The sequence below is a fragment of the Phyllopteryx taeniolatus genome, chromosome 19 (genome assembly GCF_024500385.1).
Source record: "Phyllopteryx taeniolatus isolate TA_2022b chromosome 19, UOR_Ptae_1.2, whole genome shotgun sequence".
In the NCBI taxonomy this organism is placed as follows: domain Eukaryota; kingdom Metazoa; phylum Chordata; class Actinopteri; order Syngnathiformes; family Syngnathidae; genus Phyllopteryx; species Phyllopteryx taeniolatus.
This window is the reverse complement of record NC_084520.1, coordinates 14,952,362-14,970,843: the sequence shown is the minus strand read 5'-3', so window position 1 is coordinate 14,970,843 and position 18,482 is coordinate 14,952,362. Positions and strand designations below refer to the sequence as shown.

At 42.5% G+C, this 18,482-nt stretch overlaps 4 protein-coding genes and 1 non-coding gene across 6 annotated transcripts; 3 read left to right on the top strand and 2 right to left on the bottom strand.

Annotated features, from left to right (window-relative positions):
* Nucleotides 1-564: 564 nt before the first annotated feature.
* LOC133469811 (elongin-B-like) lies at nt 565-3,401 on the bottom strand. The gene is made up of 4 exons (XM_061757371.1): nt 3,243-3,401; nt 2,244-2,378; nt 2,042-2,150; nt 565-1,454 (listed from the first exon to the last, which is right to left on the bottom strand). The coding sequence occupies exons 1-4, from the start codon at nt 3,243-3,245 to the stop codon at nt 1,342-1,344; spliced, it is 360 nt and encodes a 119-aa protein (XP_061613355.1). The 5' UTR covers nt 3,246-3,401; the 3' UTR covers nt 565-1,341.
* Nucleotides 3,402-3,577: 176 nt separating this feature from the next.
* Nucleotides 3,578-8,522, top strand: pkmyt1 (protein kinase, membrane associated tyrosine/threonine 1). Its single transcript, XM_061757373.1, has 8 exons — nt 3,578-3,693; nt 4,548-4,961; nt 5,362-5,599; nt 6,228-6,495; nt 6,576-6,679; nt 7,145-7,325; nt 7,543-7,746; nt 7,924-8,522. Exons 2-8 carry the CDS (start codon nt 4,584-4,586, stop codon nt 8,237-8,239), a joined length of 1,689 nt encoding a protein of 562 aa, XP_061613357.1. The 5' UTR covers nt 3,578-3,693; nt 4,548-4,583; the 3' UTR covers nt 8,240-8,522.
* A 501-nt stretch (nt 8,523-9,023) lies between these two features.
* Nucleotides 9,024-12,587, top strand: LOC133469800 (zinc finger protein 69 homolog). Its single transcript, XM_061757353.1, has 3 exons — nt 9,024-9,633; nt 9,951-10,123; nt 10,897-12,587. The coding sequence occupies exons 2-3, from the start codon at nt 9,952-9,954 to the stop codon at nt 11,664-11,666; spliced, it is 942 nt and encodes a 313-aa protein (XP_061613337.1). The 5' UTR covers nt 9,024-9,633; nt 9,951; the 3' UTR covers nt 11,667-12,587.
* An 821-nt stretch (nt 12,588-13,408) lies between these two features.
* Nucleotides 13,409-13,481, bottom strand: trnat-ugu (transfer RNA threonine (anticodon UGU)). The gene has a single exon. It is a non-coding gene; the product is annotated as a tRNA-Thr (tRNA).
* LOC133469805 (sesquipedalian-1-like) lies at nt 13,425-18,142 on the top strand. 2 transcript variants are annotated; one of them, XM_061757359.1, is made up of 4 exons: nt 13,425-13,567; nt 14,022-14,134; nt 14,539-14,842; nt 15,936-18,142. In XM_061757359.1, the coding sequence occupies exons 2-4, from the start codon at nt 14,054-14,056 to the stop codon at nt 16,352-16,354; spliced, it is 804 nt and encodes a 267-aa protein (XP_061613343.1). In that variant the 5' UTR covers nt 13,425-13,567; nt 14,022-14,053; the 3' UTR covers nt 16,355-18,142. The 2 variants fall into 2 exon arrangements, with proteins under 2 accessions (XP_061613343.1, XP_061613344.1); XM_061757360.1 differs by lacking the exon at nt 13,425-13,567 and adding an exon at nt 13,870-13,888.
* Nucleotides 18,143-18,482: the final 340 nt, after the last annotated feature.

Genomic DNA, 18,482 nt, shown 5'->3' with positions numbered 1-18,482 from the left:
TTCCATTCCATTTTAAGTGGTTTACTTTTTTTTTTTTTTTTTTTAATAAATACTAGCAAGACAAAAGTGTACGTTTAACCTGAACTGAACTTTATGAAAAGTGAAATAGCCCATTAAAGATTTTCCTCCCGCTGCTGCCGAGAATGGAGCACAAGCGTAACGACAATTGTTGCCTTTATTTTACAACCTTCTGGTTCCCTATTCGAGAAGTTAACGAAACCATGACCTTTTCCTTACATTTACAGATAAAGGTAGCATAGTCCACTAGTGGTAAGCATGACTGCCTCACAGTTCTAAGGTTCAGGGCAGAAATTTTGCATCCTGCGTGGAGTTTGCGTGCTCTCCCCATGCTTGGTTTACTTTTCTCTTGGTATTCTGGCTTCCTCCCATATTCTAGGTTCATTTTAGACTCTTAAGGTGGACCCCAAGTCTTCTGGGAAAGGCGGCAGCTCACCCATGACGCTAATGAGGACAAGCGCTGTACAACATAGATAAAATTCTATCACAGATCTCTTTGTATAGACATTTGACAGTGTTTCTTCAGGAAAAATAAAGACAAAAGCGTAAAAAACAAAAATTGAAAACCTTTAATTAAGCAAGCTCACAGTTACAGAGTATTTGTGTGGGGAAAGGTGCCGGAAAAGGGATGACGTGTGACGTAACGATTTTCCAAAAGTTTGTGGCACGAATCTCCGAAAAGAACTTTTCTCTGGTGTCCGAGAGGTGCCCGCCTTTGGTCTCAGGAAATGAAACGTGTACAGAGAAGTGACACAGTGATGACACACGCACACAAAAAAAGATGACAATAACTGCCAACAAAAATGATTTTCCTCATGGGACACAAGAAATCAGACGAACATAACATAAGGAAACAAGAACAAGGTTCATCTGTTTGTGTGAAGATTAAAGCCCTCGGATCATGCAGTTTGCCCATGTACACACCACACTCATCACCCATGCAGGTTACTTCTAAAAAGGACTTTACTACACCTTCACTTTTTGCAAAAAAAAATATTAATGAAAATAATTACAATAAGTCAAACACACGCACACAAACACATTCGCACTTTCCAAACCAAGTAGCAGAACCCAAGTGGAAATCATATTTACCTAAAAACTTGACACGTGAAGCCAATTGGGAGGGAAGGGGGGTGCAGCAATGATAGCATGAAGGTAACACGGACGGGCACGGTTACCCAGAATGTCCTCGTTCATCAACTGAAATGACACTACATATCCTCCACCCCACTACTTCTTCACTGCAGTTAATCCACACAGCCCCAACCACACCCTACTTCCACAATTGCGTCGCCTGGCAGAGGGGGGGGGAGGGGGCGCGCATCACTGCACGGCCTGCTCACTGGCAGTGCTACCGGAGTCCTGAGGCTTCATCACATCGGGGAGCTCTGGGGGGCTGGAGAAGGCCTCGATGTGCAGCTGCTCAAACATCTCATCTGGGGTGGGGGGGGCACAGGAGAGCAAAGCGGTTACAACCACACGTACTGTACGCTGGTGCCCGGAGACACAATGGACCCAACTTGGGAGTTTGCTGAGATTTGTTTGCTTTGACTTCTGTGAAACTTGTTTTTATAATAAAATAGAATTTGGTTTACTTATCTTTACACATGAATAACAGTTAATAATAATCATGAATATTTAAAGTAGTTTCAATTGGATTTTATTATTTTTTTTTAAATGCAAACCAATAAGCACAAAGTTGACCATCATTTCAGGCCTTGATAGTTTTCTGCCAAAATGGGTTGCAGGAATTGAAACTAAACAGGAAGAGAGCAGAGCGTGGTGAGGAACAATACATAGATAATTTAAAAAAAAAAAAAAAAAAAGAAAGAAAAAAGTTGTTGCAAATATTGCAACATTTCATAAACAGCCACTACAGGTTGGTGGAAAACGAATGGAGTTGGGTCCTGTGAGCTGGTGAAGTTAGCATATCAATAAATTTCTCATTGAGTATTTTCAGCTGTCGGACTGACTTTCACATTTCACTACAAGATTCTTTGGACTTTTCTCGTTGTACACATACCACTGATTCGGAAAGCCAGTCCAACTGTAGCCGGTGCCTGTGGTCTGGCGGTCTGGTTGGTGAATCCGCTGTCACCCAGAGTTTTGATGTCCTCTAGCAACTGATCGTCCTGTCAAGTCATAGCGGAATCAGTCACAGAATTCTTTCAAGGCTTGAAAATGTGTTATTTTAAGAAGTGGATTAGGAAAAGCGTTCAATTCACTTTGTAGAGCCGCTGGTCCTCGGGTGGTCTCTTTAGAATTCCCTCGACTATGCGCTTTAGTTCATAGACTGTGGTGGACTCCTTGGCATCGGTGAAGATGGTGGTCTTGTGACGCCGGATCATTAAGAACACATCCTGTATGGAGGGCAAATAAGTTAAAAAGAGTTTGATTTTGAAGATGACAGTGATAGAAAACGACCATTAAAAGTGACCCTAACATCTGCCTTACGTTTATATTGATGCAAAAAAAAGTAATCCCAAATTTATCTCATTTTGAAGAAGCTCCGTGCTTAATAAATGATTTTAAAATAGTTAGCATCAGTATAGAATATATATATTTTAATATTTTACACATTCTGCTAGAATATGTAAATTTACAAGCACAACAGTAAATGTATATTTTTATGAAAAGTTATTCTGATCCCGGTGAGTATGTTGTGGAAAAACAAGTTTACAATTTCTCTGAGTTAACAAATTAAGTGGGCCAAACACGTTTGAGAGTGTTGCGCAGGACTGCAATTATAAATAGAGTAGGAAATTCATCCGATTTCCGGAAAGCACCACAGTTTCTGGCATTAATCCAATATCTTGCAATCTTGAGCTCAATGCTGACAAGCAACTCACTCATAAGCAAAAAAAAAAAAAAAAAACATCTTTGGGGATTTGTAATTAGCAACTCCAAACACAATCTGTGACAACGGCAGCGTGAAGGCGATTTATTTGCCTCTATTTTCACCGGCTAAGTAGATAACGCGAGTCAAATTACGTCACCCCCCCCCCTCCGCAAGGTTAGCTGGGCTAAGTTACCTCGCTATCTTTGTAGATGGGAAGCCGAAGCTAACATAGCAAACTTAGCATAAGATCGCTATTCAAGACCTAACTCGCCCTTTGTATCGCCAACAGCGTCGTCTTTTTGATACTGACCACTGAAGGTTAACCCCCCGCGATCCAACTACAAACCCATATGACAAAAAAAAGTGATAATAATAACCCACTTACCATCTCAAGTGATCAGCTAGCTAGCCCGATACACAAGCCCAGTAGTGCAGCAGATGCCCCGGACTCACTGCGCATGCGCGAGTTTACGGCTATGGCGCACGTGAAATGAGCAAGTTGTATTCACGAGCCACTGATGCGCGTCACTACGTTTCTTAAGAATTTGGCGCGAGCTAGCTACGTAGTTGACTTCGTCAAATCCCACTTGTGTTTTAGGCAGGACGTGCCCCGCTAGCAATATGATTGGCTGCTGCATGTCTTCCGGCCTGGATGCATTAGCCAATTAAATTACAGAAATCCGTGTACTGCAGCCAATAATATTGCAGCAAGGCGTGTCCTGCCTAGAATTTGAGTGGGATTTATGATAACGTGACAAAATCACTTCACAACAACTCGACTGAGGGAGGAGGACTGGGTGGGCACCTCTGTGTGTTCATATTCATGCTGGATTATGGTTAGTATGCAATTTTATTACTTTTACACACAATTAAAGAAGTAATTTATGTTTTACGTGGACCCTTAAATATTTACTTTTCTTGAATGTGCTTCAACGAGCTACCTAGGGTTAACTTTACAAACAAACATCTCTGCTGCATTTTTCAGTCCCAAGTTTAGACCGTAGTTAATTTTTGTAATTGTTATGTTTTCGAAGTGATTTCGTCAACAGAACAGAAGCGATATCTGCATCACACTAGTGTAGTGTCCCTGCAGATGCAGGCAGTCTGTTGCAAAGCATCTTTGATCTTGATTTGACCAATTTGGTGACTTGGGCGTTTCTTTCAACACTGTCGAATCGGTTATTACAGTTGAACTCCTTTTATTTTTAATCCGCAAGTGTTTGACGCCCTATAAACACTAGAGATGGTCGGTAGACTATCAGATACTTGTATCAATACAAGTGATACCAGTAGCACTAACTTGCATTCTCTCTACAGTAGACATGCTTCATTATCAAGTCAAATGCACTTGGCTAATCAATCACTTTAAATTGTACCTTTTATTATTTTCGTTTGATTTATGGTTGGTTCTGGGCAGCACGGTGTGCTAGTGGTTAGCACGTATGACTCACAGTTTTGAGTTTTGGGGTAAGGAATCTTGGCTCCGGCCTTCCTCCTGTAAGGAATTTGCATGCCCGAAACCTAAATCTCAGAACTGTGAGGCAGACATTCGAGCCACTCCTCGACTGTGTTGCCTTGTTTGATCTTTGTTTTCCTGATCTAATTTAAAAAGAATGTCCACATGATATTGTTCTAAAATGCTCTTTTCAGATGTTTCCCAGGATGTTTGATAGTTCTCTTACTGTTACAGGTCATTGCCTGCAAAGAAAGGAGCTGAAGACACACAATGTCACTAAGCGTGGATACCACAGTGACCACCAGCATGCTCCCGCTCCCTTCCCACTTTGCCCACGCAGAGCAGTCCTTCTCCTTGAAAAAGCGTCGACACCCTTTTTCCTCCTCGTCCACGTCCAACTCCTCCGTCTCATCCCCCGATTACCTGTCCCACTCTCTGCCACCGCTGGCGCCGTACAAGGAGTCTTTCTCTGTGAGCCGCATCTTCTTCCTCCAGAAAACGGCCCCCTGGACACCCCTGTCTCGTTCTCTCAGCCAGTCGCCCCCTCTGGAATCTGTGTACGACCGCAAAAAGCAGAGGCCCTATTTTAACCAGTGCTTCACTACGCTGGGCCTGCTTGGAAGGGGTTCTTTTGGAGAAGTCTACAAGGTGAGTGTGGTGGGAGTGGGTGACATACAGTGGCACCTCTAGAGTCGGCTAAATTCACAAATGCAGTTTGCATCTTCACGCAAAGAGATTTGACACATCACGCTGAAATTTAAAGTCATCGTGGCGACATTTAAAGTCAACAATTGACGAGAGGATCCTCATTAGCAAAGAGTTAACGTATAACGTCAACAATTGATGACCAGAGGTCACCTGGGACTGCGTTGCTACGCCAACGCCAGCTTAAAATTTCAGAGTCCCGGCACCCTCATACTGTTCAATGGAGACTTCAATCGTGCTCCTCTCTCTCATCTACCAACAGCATCACACAACATGTGCAACAAGAGGGAAATCAAACTCTGCACCTACTCTGGCATCATCATTTTTCATTCCTGTTTTCTAGGTTCAAAGCAACAAGGATGGCCGCCTGTATGCTGTAAAACGCTCGCTCCATCGCTACAGGGGCAACAGTGACAGGAACCGCAAGGTCAGGGAGGCCAAGAACCACGAGCGAGTCTGCCCACATCCTCACATCCTCAACTTGGTCGCGGCCTGGGAAGAGTGCGGTCGGCTGTACATCCAGACGGAACTGTGTCACACCAGTTTGCTGCTCCATGCAGAAAGTCAGTCTCCTGGCAACGGTAAGGACCATCACAAGTACTTCCGGGGGACAAAATCTAAAGCAATACCAAAGGCTGAACCGATTAATCAAATAAATTGAGTAGTTCGATGACAAAAAAACGTTGACGCAAAATGCCCTGCCTCAAAGCTTTGCAGGGATAATTTTTCCGCACGGCTAATGTTACCATTGCACATACCACACCACTCCGTGTTAAGTAAGTTGGCATGATTGCACTTTATTGTCCAAAAAAAACCACGCATTAAGCACATACAACCGACGCCCTGTTACTCATCACGCAGACTGGTTAACGGTTAGCCAGTTAACAGCCAGCCGACAACAGCCAACTACACTCTCATTCGCTGATGCCTCACACTCAAAGTTACAGATACTACAGTGTAGAACATGAGAGTGGCGACCCCAAGTGCACAAAAATAAAACATGCACCTCACATGCACTTTGTTATTGTATTGTGTGTTGGTATTTTTATTTAATACTGTAAAATAAATTTTTATCCGATTATTCCATTAATCAATGGGCTAATCACTGGCGTTCTGTCCTCTGGAAATACCCTGGCGCCTATTGTTTACAAACATTGACGTAAGATTTTGACACCGTTGATGTGTGCATTCTCCTCCCGGTCGACACAGACGAGCGTGCAGCATGGTCGTACTTGTGCGACCTTCTCTCGGCGCTGGACCACCTGCACTCTCGCAGTTTTGTCCATCTGGACCTGAAGCCCGCCAACGTGCTGGTAAAGGACTCCGGGCGACTCAAACTGGGCGACTTTGGGCTTCTGCTAGAGCTCAAAGAGAGCAGCTCAGAGAAAGTGAGAGAAGATGACCCCGGAGGAGATCCCAGGTACATGGCTCCTGAGCTCCTCCGGGGGGAGTATGGCCCTGCTGCAGATGTTTACAGGTAGAGATACTATCAATAAGAATACTCATACTTTTGTGACATTGTGGAATACCTAACATCACCTTTTCGTTCCCTTTTAGTTTGGGTGTTTCCATTCTGGAGCTTGCGTGCAATATAGAGGTCCCCAATGGTGGAGAGGGCTGGCAGCAACTCAGACAAGGGCGCCTCCCTGAGGTCGCGAGTGGTAAGTTCATATTCATATCATATAGTCGTGACTAGCTAAATTCTGTATGTAATGCACCCCCCCCCCCCAAAAAAAAGGTTTATAATTACCTGTAGGTGCAACAACATGGTGGCAAAGCACTACTTTTCTGTTAGACAGGGCTATGGCCTGACTAAATGAAGCTCCTCCCCTCACTTCAACATAGTTCTGCTGAAGTAAGTAGTAGTTCGGCTGAGAACTTAAAATGGTGTCCCTCAACCCAACAATTTCCCACACTTCGAATATAAGCCCCTTGTGGCCTTGTTTCACTTTTTAAGGCACATTTTATAAATAGCAGATTATTTTTATTTGTTTTCATTTTAGTCTCCTCCCTCACAGTAGGATGTAAAAATCAATCAAGTCTTATACTGTATCAGTGTCAAACGTCTTAAAATCAGATTGTAACTTTTTATGCCAGATAAATCATTGTTCTATTTGTTTGTGCAGGGCTTTCAACAGACCTTCAGAAAGTTCTGCAGATGATGCTGACTCCAGAACCTTCTAACAGGCCGACAGTACCCGAGCTTCTTGCTTTGCCCTCAGTGAGGAAACGCATGTGGAAGAGACGCGCTTACCTTTTCTTTGCAGAAACCATGCTGACTTTGACCTTCTTCTGCCAGGTAATTTGGTTAGACACTGTAACATATAGGGCTGTTGATTTGGTTAATGGCAGCAGAAGTGTCGGAGTGGTTAGCATGTCTGTCGAACAGTTCTGTGGTTGAGGGTTCGAATCTCAGCTCCAAATGAGGATAAGCATGCTAGAAAATGTCTGGATGTCTGTGGTTAATTTTGCTCTTTACCTTTCATGTTCTACTGTGTTTGGTTTTGGTTTTAGATGGTGATAGCTTTGGCCGTCGACTTTTCTCTTCTCTTTACCTGCCGATCTTCCGCCGTTGCAGCAAGCCGGCCCCCTGCACTCCTCCCAAAGAGAGCTGGGACAAGGAGGTGACGCTGACCCTCAGCGCCTTGCGCGCTGACAGCTCAGAGGACGACGGGGTGTTCGCGTTGGACCCCGTAGGACCGGAGGATTCCCCAAAACTCTCAGAGAAGTAAACAAATATGCTATGCCACAAGATGGCGTCAAAGCCCTGGCTATTAGTAGTAATTGATGTCAAAGAAGTACGTCAAAACACTGTATATACTTGATAGACAATTATCAATATTTTTAGGGGGTTTACTGTATCTATTTTCATGTTAAAGCCTCACTTTAACTTTACTCCCAACAGGATGAAATCTCCACTGGATTTGAAAACTACGTCCACCCCTCTCCCACGTTCCCCGGCACACGTAGACCGGAGTCCTCACTCTGTTCAATTTGACTGGTCCCCGTGTAACGGAGCCCGGGGACCCTCCAGCAGCCCCGCCAGTGACTGCTACACATCAGACGCACACACACCCTGTCACACGGAATCACTGGACTCCAGGCAGGGCAAACGGTCTTCACAGCGGCGCTATCGTAACCGGAGCCGCTCAGATGACGTCTTCGGGCCAAAGAACCTGCTGTGTCTGTTTGAGGAAAGCGCCGCGGAGGGGCAGCCGTGACTTGGAGACCGGCAGTATTTGTGGACTGCACTGGACCTAATGATGACATATAACAAGTTCACTTCTTGCATGAATGCACTATTTCTGCCATTTCCTTCCTTAACATGTTTTCCTCAAACACATTTAAGGAAAAGGGATCACACTTAAAAGCATGGTTTGTGTTCCTACGAGTGCAATTAATTGTAGAGTATTGTTGAGTAGAGATTTTTTTTGCTTAATGTGTGTTACTTGAATTATATTTCCCCCAAAAAGATTATAAACTGTTGATATTGTTGAATGTCAATTTGCTAGATGGCTTGTGATTATTGAGGAATTTCCATCAGTATTACAGGTATGATATACATTTTGTCAGTGCTATGAAAAAGACCAGAAAGAAAGAATGAAATGTTTTGCATGTTTTACTTTTTAGGCTTTACCAGTAGGTTGACAGCAAAGGGCCAACCTACCAAAACACTTGCTTCTTGTTTTTATGTAGGTTTGTCTACTTTACTCAACCAATGTAAACGAAACCGATGTCTTCACGTTTTTCAATTCCTAAAAATTAATAATTACCAAAGAGCGCTACTCTTTGCTGAACAAGACTTGCAACAAATGAATATCAACGGGAACTTCATTCATTCATAAAGAAAAAAAGCCTTGGTCAATTTTTGGGTTTTTTAACAATTTTTTTCACATTCACTTCTAACCAAACTTGCTTGAAGTTGCAAACAGTAAAGAGCCGTCAAGACGACCACACACTTCATCTTACGTTGGTCTCATACAGTTTGAAACTTCTTGAATGATAATTGAATACTTTATTCATAATGTGTCGTGTTTGCATTGCTTAGGGTAATACGCTGGTTTGATGGGTAAATTAAGATCCCCCCCCATTTATTTTGTTGTCAGGAACATGTAATAATTTATATTGTTGATAGATGAATTCATGAAGAAGTAAGTGAATAAGCATATATATATATATAGTATATACATACAAGACAAGAAGTGTAACAACAATAAACAAAAGGAAAAGGAGAGGACATTTTTTAAATGGTATAGCTGCTTAGAAAACGAGTATTTATTCCTTAAATTTAAAGATGAATCAGTTTATTTATTTGAATTTGTTACAGCTTCCTGGTTGTTATTAATTTCATTTTTTTTAAATGAAGGCGCTTTATTCTGAAAGTAACACCTTTATACTGAAAATCGCATCACAAAAGGTGTTCCGGTGTTGACCCCGACCGGAAGCTTAAGCTTGTTATGATACACTTTTCACGATGAAATGAAATAATAGCCATAATAACTTAAGTCACAGCCGGTCAGCTTTGCCGCTAGTTCATTCAAAGTGTGCTACTTTACTAATTACGTGTACTTACCAATACGGAAACTACAAACTTCATAAGGCACACGACCACAAGGTACAAACACAATTAGCTTATGTTGCTGTTCAGCTCGGTATGCTAGTGGTTCGAACGTGTCCCTCCGTGTTTTGCGGTTCGGTGTTCGAATCTCGGCCCCACCCTTTTTGTGTATTTTTCATGTTCCCCTCGTTCTTTTCTGTGTGTGTGTGTGTGTATTTTATTTTTTTATTTTTTTCCTCCCATAATGCAAAAGCATGCATGTATCGAATTCAAAAAAGTTAAATACAACTAAATTGAATTGTCCTTCTTTCGCGTACCACTCCAGTACCACACTTTCGAGAAACACATAATTATGCTGTGTGATTGTTTTTAAGGATGGAGGATACCAAACTGGAATGCTTGAACGCCCGTTTGGCCAAGCTGCTGAACGAAGCTGTGCAGGAGGTTGTGGAGATGGTGAAGGAAACTGTGTCGGTGTATCGGGAGAAAGCGGCCAGCACGCAAAAGGAAAATGAGAGCCTGAGGAGAAGTCTGCTGGAGATACAAAGTAAGATATAGGAAAGCATTATCTCGGGCATCTTAACATTGTAGAAAGTAGAAAAATTAGCCTGAAAGCTGCTAACCTAGCTCTTAAATGTATAGTGATGCCTTGTAATGAATTCCTTGACCTTGTTCCTATCTCAAAACACTCCACTCTGTTCCAGCTCCACAAAAAAAAAAAAAATTTGCAATGTTGTTTTTAAAAAAAATATTTATTTAAATAAGTGGCACTCTACAGTATCGTACTTTATATAAGCCAACATTCATAAAATGTTATGAATTAAACAGTTTGTGCAAGATTATTTTATACGTCAATGCCTATTGACATTGCGTTCCTTCTGTTGTGTGCACCTTTGCCACAAAGGGGGCAGTACAGTATGATACAATCATACGTAATACACAGTTTCACAACTTGGTAACGTGCTGTATTATTCATATTTTTTCACAGAGGATAAAGAATATATGCTTGTGAATATTGTTATATTGCCTGTCTACATGTGTTATTGCACTGTTCAAATATCTGTTGCTTAAAGTGTACTGCAACATCGATGCCAGTTTCCCTAGCCCGTCTGTGGCGTTTCGCATTGGCTACTTTTTTTTGGAAGGATTCTTCACTATCTGCTGTTGAATTTCTGCTGGCAACTGAAGACAAAAAAAATCGAGCGTCGCCTCATATCTCGAAAAACTCGTTAGCTGGGTCAGTCGTTAAATCGTGGTACCTTGTGCGATTTTACGTACTTGGCCAATAAATATGATTCTCTTTCTGGTCTTTACTCACAGATATTCTGCATGTCCACGGTCTGTTTCCTGTCCAGGAAGAGGGCTCGGAGATTCAGGAGCAGAACCCCGGCCTCCCTTTGTGGCCGAACAATACTACCCGTGATTTGAAGCACAAGTACAATGACGCGGGGTCACAGGCAGAGTGCGCTTCGGCCCAGACGCTATTAAAACAATGCAAAGAAGAACCAGAAGACGAGGAGCTTGAGGAGGCTCTGACTGTCCAGATGACCACAGACGACGCAGTAAATGTTGTTAAAAGAGAGCCAGCCGCTTGCTCGCTGTCTGGTCCGCCAACATTGCAAGAACATTACAACGGCTGTGTGGATTTAAGCCCCTTTCCTCACAACTCTAGCAGGCCCGCCCACTCAAATCACTCCAAGCACAGCTTTGACGGAGGAACAATCCAGACGGAGCCCGCCAGGAGAGACGACTCCCACCCGTGTCTTGTATGCGGGAAGACGTTCCGCCGGCTGGCCTACCTGAAAATCCACCTACGCTGTCACACGGGAGAAAAGCCGTTCGGCTGCTCGCAGTGCGGGAAGACGTTCAGCCGAGTGGGGTACCTGAAAATCCACCTACGCTGTCACACGGGAGAGAAGCCGTACGGCTGCTCACAGTGCGGGAAGCGCTTCAGTCAGGCAGGAGATCTGAAGAAACACAGGATGGTGCACACGGGAGAGAAGCCGTACTACTGCAGCCAGTGCGGGAAAAGCTTCAGTCGGGCGGAGAATCTGAAAAGGCACCTCAAGATGCATACTGGAGAGACTTGAGTGTTTATCGCAACAACAGTCAGTGGTAGGTAGACGTTAAAAAGTGACATACAGGTTGTCCAGAAAGTCAAAGTTACAATCAAGGACGAAGCAGGAAAACACAGAAAATTGCCTGGGCCCTCAAATGTCTCAGAAAAAGTGACTAATAGTTTGGTGGGGGATGTTCGATTGAAAGCAATTTTTATTGTTTTAGTCTTAATTCACACGCTTCAAAACACTAAAAATGCTTAATATCGCACTCGTTTCAAGTGCTCCCACCTCACTTCTCATCCAATGGACTAGGCCATCTTCTTACTGCACCTGTGCAGACTTGTTTCAGGAAAACAGTAGGAAAACAACCTTGTAGAATCATTTGGGGGGGAAATGAAGCAGAGTTACGTATCCCAATGGAGCCGAGAAGAGGAAAAGGCGCTGAATCTGTATATCCCATTTTGTTCAAGAAACCAACAACCTGGCTATTTTTCAAAATAGGGAGGATCCACCATTTTCAAGTCACAGGCCAGCCCGACCCTGAAAGCACCGTTGTGTCAAAGCCTAAAGTTAAGCAGATCTACAGTGTCGGAGGCACAGATTAGCCTTATTAGCATTCGCTTCTGCTAAGTCCACATACTTGACTAGTCGGTTTGCATCGATAGTTGCGGTTTTAGAAGCAACTTCTATTTGAACACAAACGGTGGAGCAACACATTTGGATGGATAATATAACAATTCTCACAGGAATATATTCTTTATCCTCAATGAAAAATGACAAATATTACAGTATCTTAAAGCACTGATTTATACAGACTGTTCGGAAACTCACTGCACTTACGTTTTAGTCATTTGTTCCAATATACAATACAGAAGGTACATATACTATTTTGATTGAAACACATGGCCCTCACTGGGAAATGTATAAATAAAAAAGTACCCCTGATAGAAAGTTTACAAGTTTGGTCCTTTCTCACAAAGGTTTGTCTTGTCTTCTGTTACATTCTTATTCGAGAATAAAAACAGCAGAGAGTAACTTTGCCTCAAGGGTTAATACAAGGATAACATGTGCAATAAATTAACACCTGTACCCCAGAGACGCTTGGCTCAGCAGACAGCATACTGGAGATTTTCACAGTAACCAACACACCTCACTGACTAATATAGACTTCATCACACGCATGACTGCCTGACGACAACATTTCACTAAGACAGCATGCTCGCCTCTGGGAAAGAGAGCTTCTGTTGAGCAGAGATGTAAAAAAATTAAGATGTACTTTGCGTACTGGGACACATGAGCTGTCACTTTTGCCAACAGTGTTAGTGTGAAAATGGCCTGAAGAGATTTTCTAATTGGCATGACACCACACACACACACACAAACAAAGACAAGGAGAGTTAATACTTTAGCATTCAGTGATTCTCAAAGTGTGGTACATAAAAAAAATAAGTGCCCAAGGTCAGTTCAGTTGTGTTTAACTTTTAAGTTCAATACATTTGCATTGAATTTTAAAGAGCTGTTTAAATTTGTATTTAGGTACATTTTTATCTTTTTTTTTTCATGTGCAACACATTTTAATTGAATTATTGAGTTATTTATTTCCCTATAAGCACTGTGCTAATGTTCAAACTGCGCATAAAGTTATCGTGGCTGACGATAATATACTGGGAGTGTATTTTGGGGGGAATAAAAGCTCTCATTTTTAATTAATAATTTCATTTCAATTTTTGTTTTTCATTTTACTACCACTTTTTCCTTTTAAGTTAAAAGTCAGGCCCAGGTGAGAATTGAACTCACGACCCCTGGTTTACAAGACCAGTGCTCTAACCACTGAGCTACAAGGCCATGTCATGGTTGACGCTTGACCTTCCACAACCCGGAAGTTATTGGCACACACCGCAAGAAACCCAACACTTTCGTGCTTCACACAGGTGAGTACCTGTAAACACTTAACTCGTGTAAGCAAAATCCCTGAACGTCTATTTTTATGTAAATGACCATGTCGGATTAGTTACGGTGCACTCACATGTAAGTGTAGTGTATTTGTATTTTTCCAGAGACTTGTTTGGACGTCCCTCGAAACTCACTCGCCCATTTCACACAGCGTGGAGCTTTAAATGGCCTATGTTGTTTTCATTTCTGATTTTTTTTTTTTTAAATTATGCCAAATTAGCTATTCGGGGGGGAAATGACCGTAGGACTTTCTAAATGTGGGAGAATCGTCGTCGAAACGCGGAAAAGTGCAATTTCCGGTTTGACCACAGACGACGTTGTGTCTGTTACTTTCCATTGCTCTATGACTACTTAACTACTCTGAAACCTTTTCTGTTGAACTGTGTGGGGAAATTGACTCGTGTCGTAATGCTTAGGTTGTCATTGCAACAGGTTCGGTGCTGAGCAGCCCGTGATGTGATGAAATGAAGATAGGTGAGAAGGTCGTCTCTTATTTTGAATCAAGCGACTCACCTGTGGACAAGGAAGGCTATCTCTTTAAGAAGGTAAGCTACTCACTAAAACATTTTTTGTCAATACATGAAACTTTTCACAATCATTTTCGTAGAATGGTACATTGACTTACGATGCCCCGACTTTTCCGAGTTATGAGCCTTCGCTCGGTTAATTATTGTTCTTTGTTGCAAGCTAAAATTTGACTAACGAAGAAGCTTCAGACACAGGAGCAAATTTCACAACATCCGCCCACGATCAGTTCACATGGGAACCTCGCAGTAAAAGTACAATCGCAGTGCGTTTTGTGCCTTGTTTCATTTTTTTCAGTGCTTTGCGAAATTATTTTTTTTCCAACCAGCTAATCTGAGGTACTTCCTTTCAGCAAAGTCAGCAATATTAGACATCTCAGCTTCCTGTTGTGCAACACATACTAATCGACAGTATTGTCCCACAGGGTGACATCAGGCCTTCCTATCACAAGCGTTGGTTTGTTCTGAAGGGGAACCTCCTCTTCTATAAGGACCACCCGGATGACCGTGACCTCATCGGAGTCATTGTTCTGGAGGGCTGCACCGTCCAGCTGTGCGAGTCCGAGGAGCAGTTCGCCTTTTCGCTGGTGTGGAGCGAGCTGGGCCTGCGGCCCTACAAGTTCGCCGCCGAGGACCAGGCCGGCCAGGAGAGCTGGATCAAGGCCCTGCTCTCGGCCAACCACGGCTACTTGTCTCTGCTGGTGATGGACCTGGAGAAGAAATACAAAGGTGAGCAGCTCAATGGTAGAACGACTCAATTACTAGTCCCTGTTTTTTCACTACTAGTGCCACTTATGGCCTACTAGAATGCAATTAAACCTTACCTAAGAACTCCTGTGCTGTACTAGTAAACACTTTTAGTCCTAGTAGCCTGCTGGACCTTACTTGTAGCATCCAAATGCCCACTAGTAGTTTTGTCTCACTAGTACCTACTAGCTGTTGTAGTAGTTTGCAGAAATGTCATCCGGTAGTGGGCCATTACTAGAGCCATTCCACCAAATTGGTGCATTTTTGAAGTAACAGTGAAGAATACAATGCATGTTGTCACATGCTATGATATCATGAAAATAGTTTTCTATTTATTTTCATAATGATGTCCTTGACGTTAAAATAACAGCAGAACAAAGCCAGCTATCTTTTGGTTTGGTTTACTTTTTCTTTGCTTCTGATATATCATTTCAACATCTAGTAGCCCCCCCCCCCCCAAAAAAAAAAAGTCCAATTACACTGAGCCACTGCCAACAAGGCTATGGGGTCATTCTCCCAGATCAAAGATCAAAACAAGTGCACTCTGCATGAGGCAAACATTAGCCTTCATAAATTTGATTGCCCATTGTCCTGTACTCGATGTGTGCAGGCCATGATTTGTTGTTGTATGAATGGCAATAAGTGGATACACAGGTTCTTTATTGTAGTACCACATTGTGTTGCAACACACCGGGCAACTTCGAGCTCTATTGGGTGTAGATGCAACGTAATTAGCAGCAGGAAGAGGCAGTTATACGAGTCTTCCATTTCTTGACAGCAAGCGTGAGTGCTAAGGAATGCTTAAAAAAGGGTGTTTGAATAAGTTGTTTTAGAAAGTTTAGTAAGTGGAATGGGCAAATCTCATACAATTGTTTTTTATATCTTATCGCGGGTGGGACTGGAATGTATCCTCGCTATAAACGGGTGGTTCACCCTATATTCTGTTCCTATCAGTCATAAAATGTAGTTAAGACACTAAACGTGATGTTTGTTCAAGTGTTTATTGCACTAATCATACACCACATGAATAACATTCGATGAACTGAACTGAATGTTTTCTTTGTTGTTCCTTCAGAAACATTAGAGGCTTTGTTCATTGACCCAGCCAACGGCGGCGCCACCCCAAATGCGGATCGTCAACTGAGCCCACAGTTGTCCACATTGACCCGGAACTCAGCAGGAGCTGTGGCTGCAGGCCCCATCCCGAGCTCCATCACGACTCTCAAAACTCCGGCCGCTCCCCTCAAATCCACCGTTAGACGGTCGCCCAAGCTGTGGCCCAAGAGGACCGCAAACGTGACGCCCATTACCGGCCCTTGCCCGCCCACGGGGGACTGGTCGGCAGTGTGTTCTGGCAACTGGGAGGAATTCAGCAAATTGCACGATGATTTTGGAAAGGAAGTCAAGGACCTGATCGCCGATTGGTCAAGAAGCAAACGAACCAGCCAAGTGACTCTGAACGAAAACTTGATAGATTTGAGTGGTTTTGAGTAAACTGGTCCGATAGAATTTTCCAGATCTCATTTCAACAATATGTGCTTTCAATGCAGTGTTATCATATATACAGGCAAGCCCGAAACGATTCATAACCTGGAGTTAAATCGAGGGGTTATGTACTGAATATGTATCCTCTGGATGTAAAAGGAAATCTAAGTGGCAAAAATTTAAGATGTTATGTTAAGTGTAGCTGTCTCAGCAGGTGAGATGTTTTCTGATTGGTACTTGACACACCGTGAAAACTCAAAACAAAAACTAAAAACAATATCAGTCCCATAATAATGACAAATTAGAGTGACGCTTCCAAGTACAAAGAAATGACGTTTCACTTTCATTCCGCTTGCTGAGGGCGCCGATCGAAGATTCAAGATCTAAACTTTGTTTCTCCTTTCCTGTCGCTAACATTCAAAGTTTGAAACGCTCTTAACGGAACGATGAATACAAATGCAATGACTGTCAATAGGTAAAAGCGAAGAATGTTTACCTTTGATCTGTCATGTTCATGATTTTGAGGTTCAGGACCTTTAGTTCCTTAAAGCTCTTGTCTGTCACTAAGTCTCGGAGAGGACCTTTAGTACCTCTGATTTTGATCATCGTAAGACGGGATTTGTTTCTGAAGATTTATGACTTGGACGTAATGTTCTAAGCGTGTCATCTCTACTACTCGTTTTCCTATGTGACATTGTTTGAAAAAGTTTACCAAAGTTTTATGAATACAGAATACATGTCATTTACATTAAGAGATATTATTTCAAAAATATGTATATATTTTGGATTATTATTTTTTTTTTTTTACAATTTTACATTTTTTTGTTACTTTTTCCAAATATAAACTGTATAAAATGTATAGTCGATAAGAATGCTTTAGAATATTGCTACAAGTTACCAGCATTGTGAAAATATTGAATTTTTGTCATAACTATCTCTTAGCACCACTCCCTAAGACACTTTCTTGTGTCATTCACCAAATAAAAATTCATGTTAACTCAAAAAGGTGGCCCTAAATTGTATGTTAGATATGCAGCAGTCTTATATAGCGTCTTTTTTTTTCGGATCTTCCATGCTGAAAGTCAATTAAAGAGGCCTATAAATGAATCTTCATCTCGGTAAAAACTAATATTGACTTTTGAGTCATAAGGAGCAATACCTTGACATGCTTTTTTAAGTAACAAAAGAAAAAAATGATTTCTTGATGTGTATTTGTCAAATGCAGACAGTTGTTAAAAGGGGAACAAAAGCGGCAGAGCAGGCCAACATGTAGGAAGTAGTCAAACTTTAGAAGTAAGCTAAAATGGTTGAGAACGAGAACGGCGGCAGGAGGAGGCGGCGGCTATTTCGGTGTGTCCAGCTGTCTTGTTTTTATGGTCTTTCTGTGTCTCTCTTTTCACCTTCACCATGCTCGAAGTGCTGGCGACCTTCATTCAGTCCACTCACCAGTCGCTGCCGGCTTCATTTGCGGCGCTTCAAACGGAACAAAATCCAATTGAATGTTAAGCTACTGATCCTATTGGGATGTGTTTTATGTGAGTCAAAAACATAGTATCAGTTCACTTTGGACTCACCATACATGCTTTCGCTGTACATTGGCATGATTGATGGCCCCCCAGTAGGGCTCATATATGGAGTGAAGTGGGTGGGCCTCTTTCGTGCAGTTTGAAAGCGACTATAATGGGCACGCGGCCCAAATTAGTGCAACCCCAAAAAGTGCTCATTCAATCATTTTTAAGAAACTTTTTGCCTTGTCTTCCAGCCATTCTACGACATATAAATTACTATATCACATGATCTGCATGTGTACTTTTTTTCCCCTCCCTCCAAAGCAATTGTGAGACACACATTACGTGCCTCGCGTACTTGTTGACATTTCTCAGTGATATCACAGGCCTTGTAGTCGCGTGCCATCCCTGGCGCTGAACCAAAGCCAACTGTTTTCAAATTTCATGGCAGTTTATAAATCCTCCAAGGTTCTACTACTCACCCTACCCGCCTTGTAGCCACAGATCAACGCTATCCCAGAGACAGGTGATGATACTTGAACATGCGGGGCGGATTAGCCACTTAGGACTTGGTCTCAAGCCATGGCTGCCCATTTTTTGTTGTGATGAAAGGGAATGGACGCTGAGTC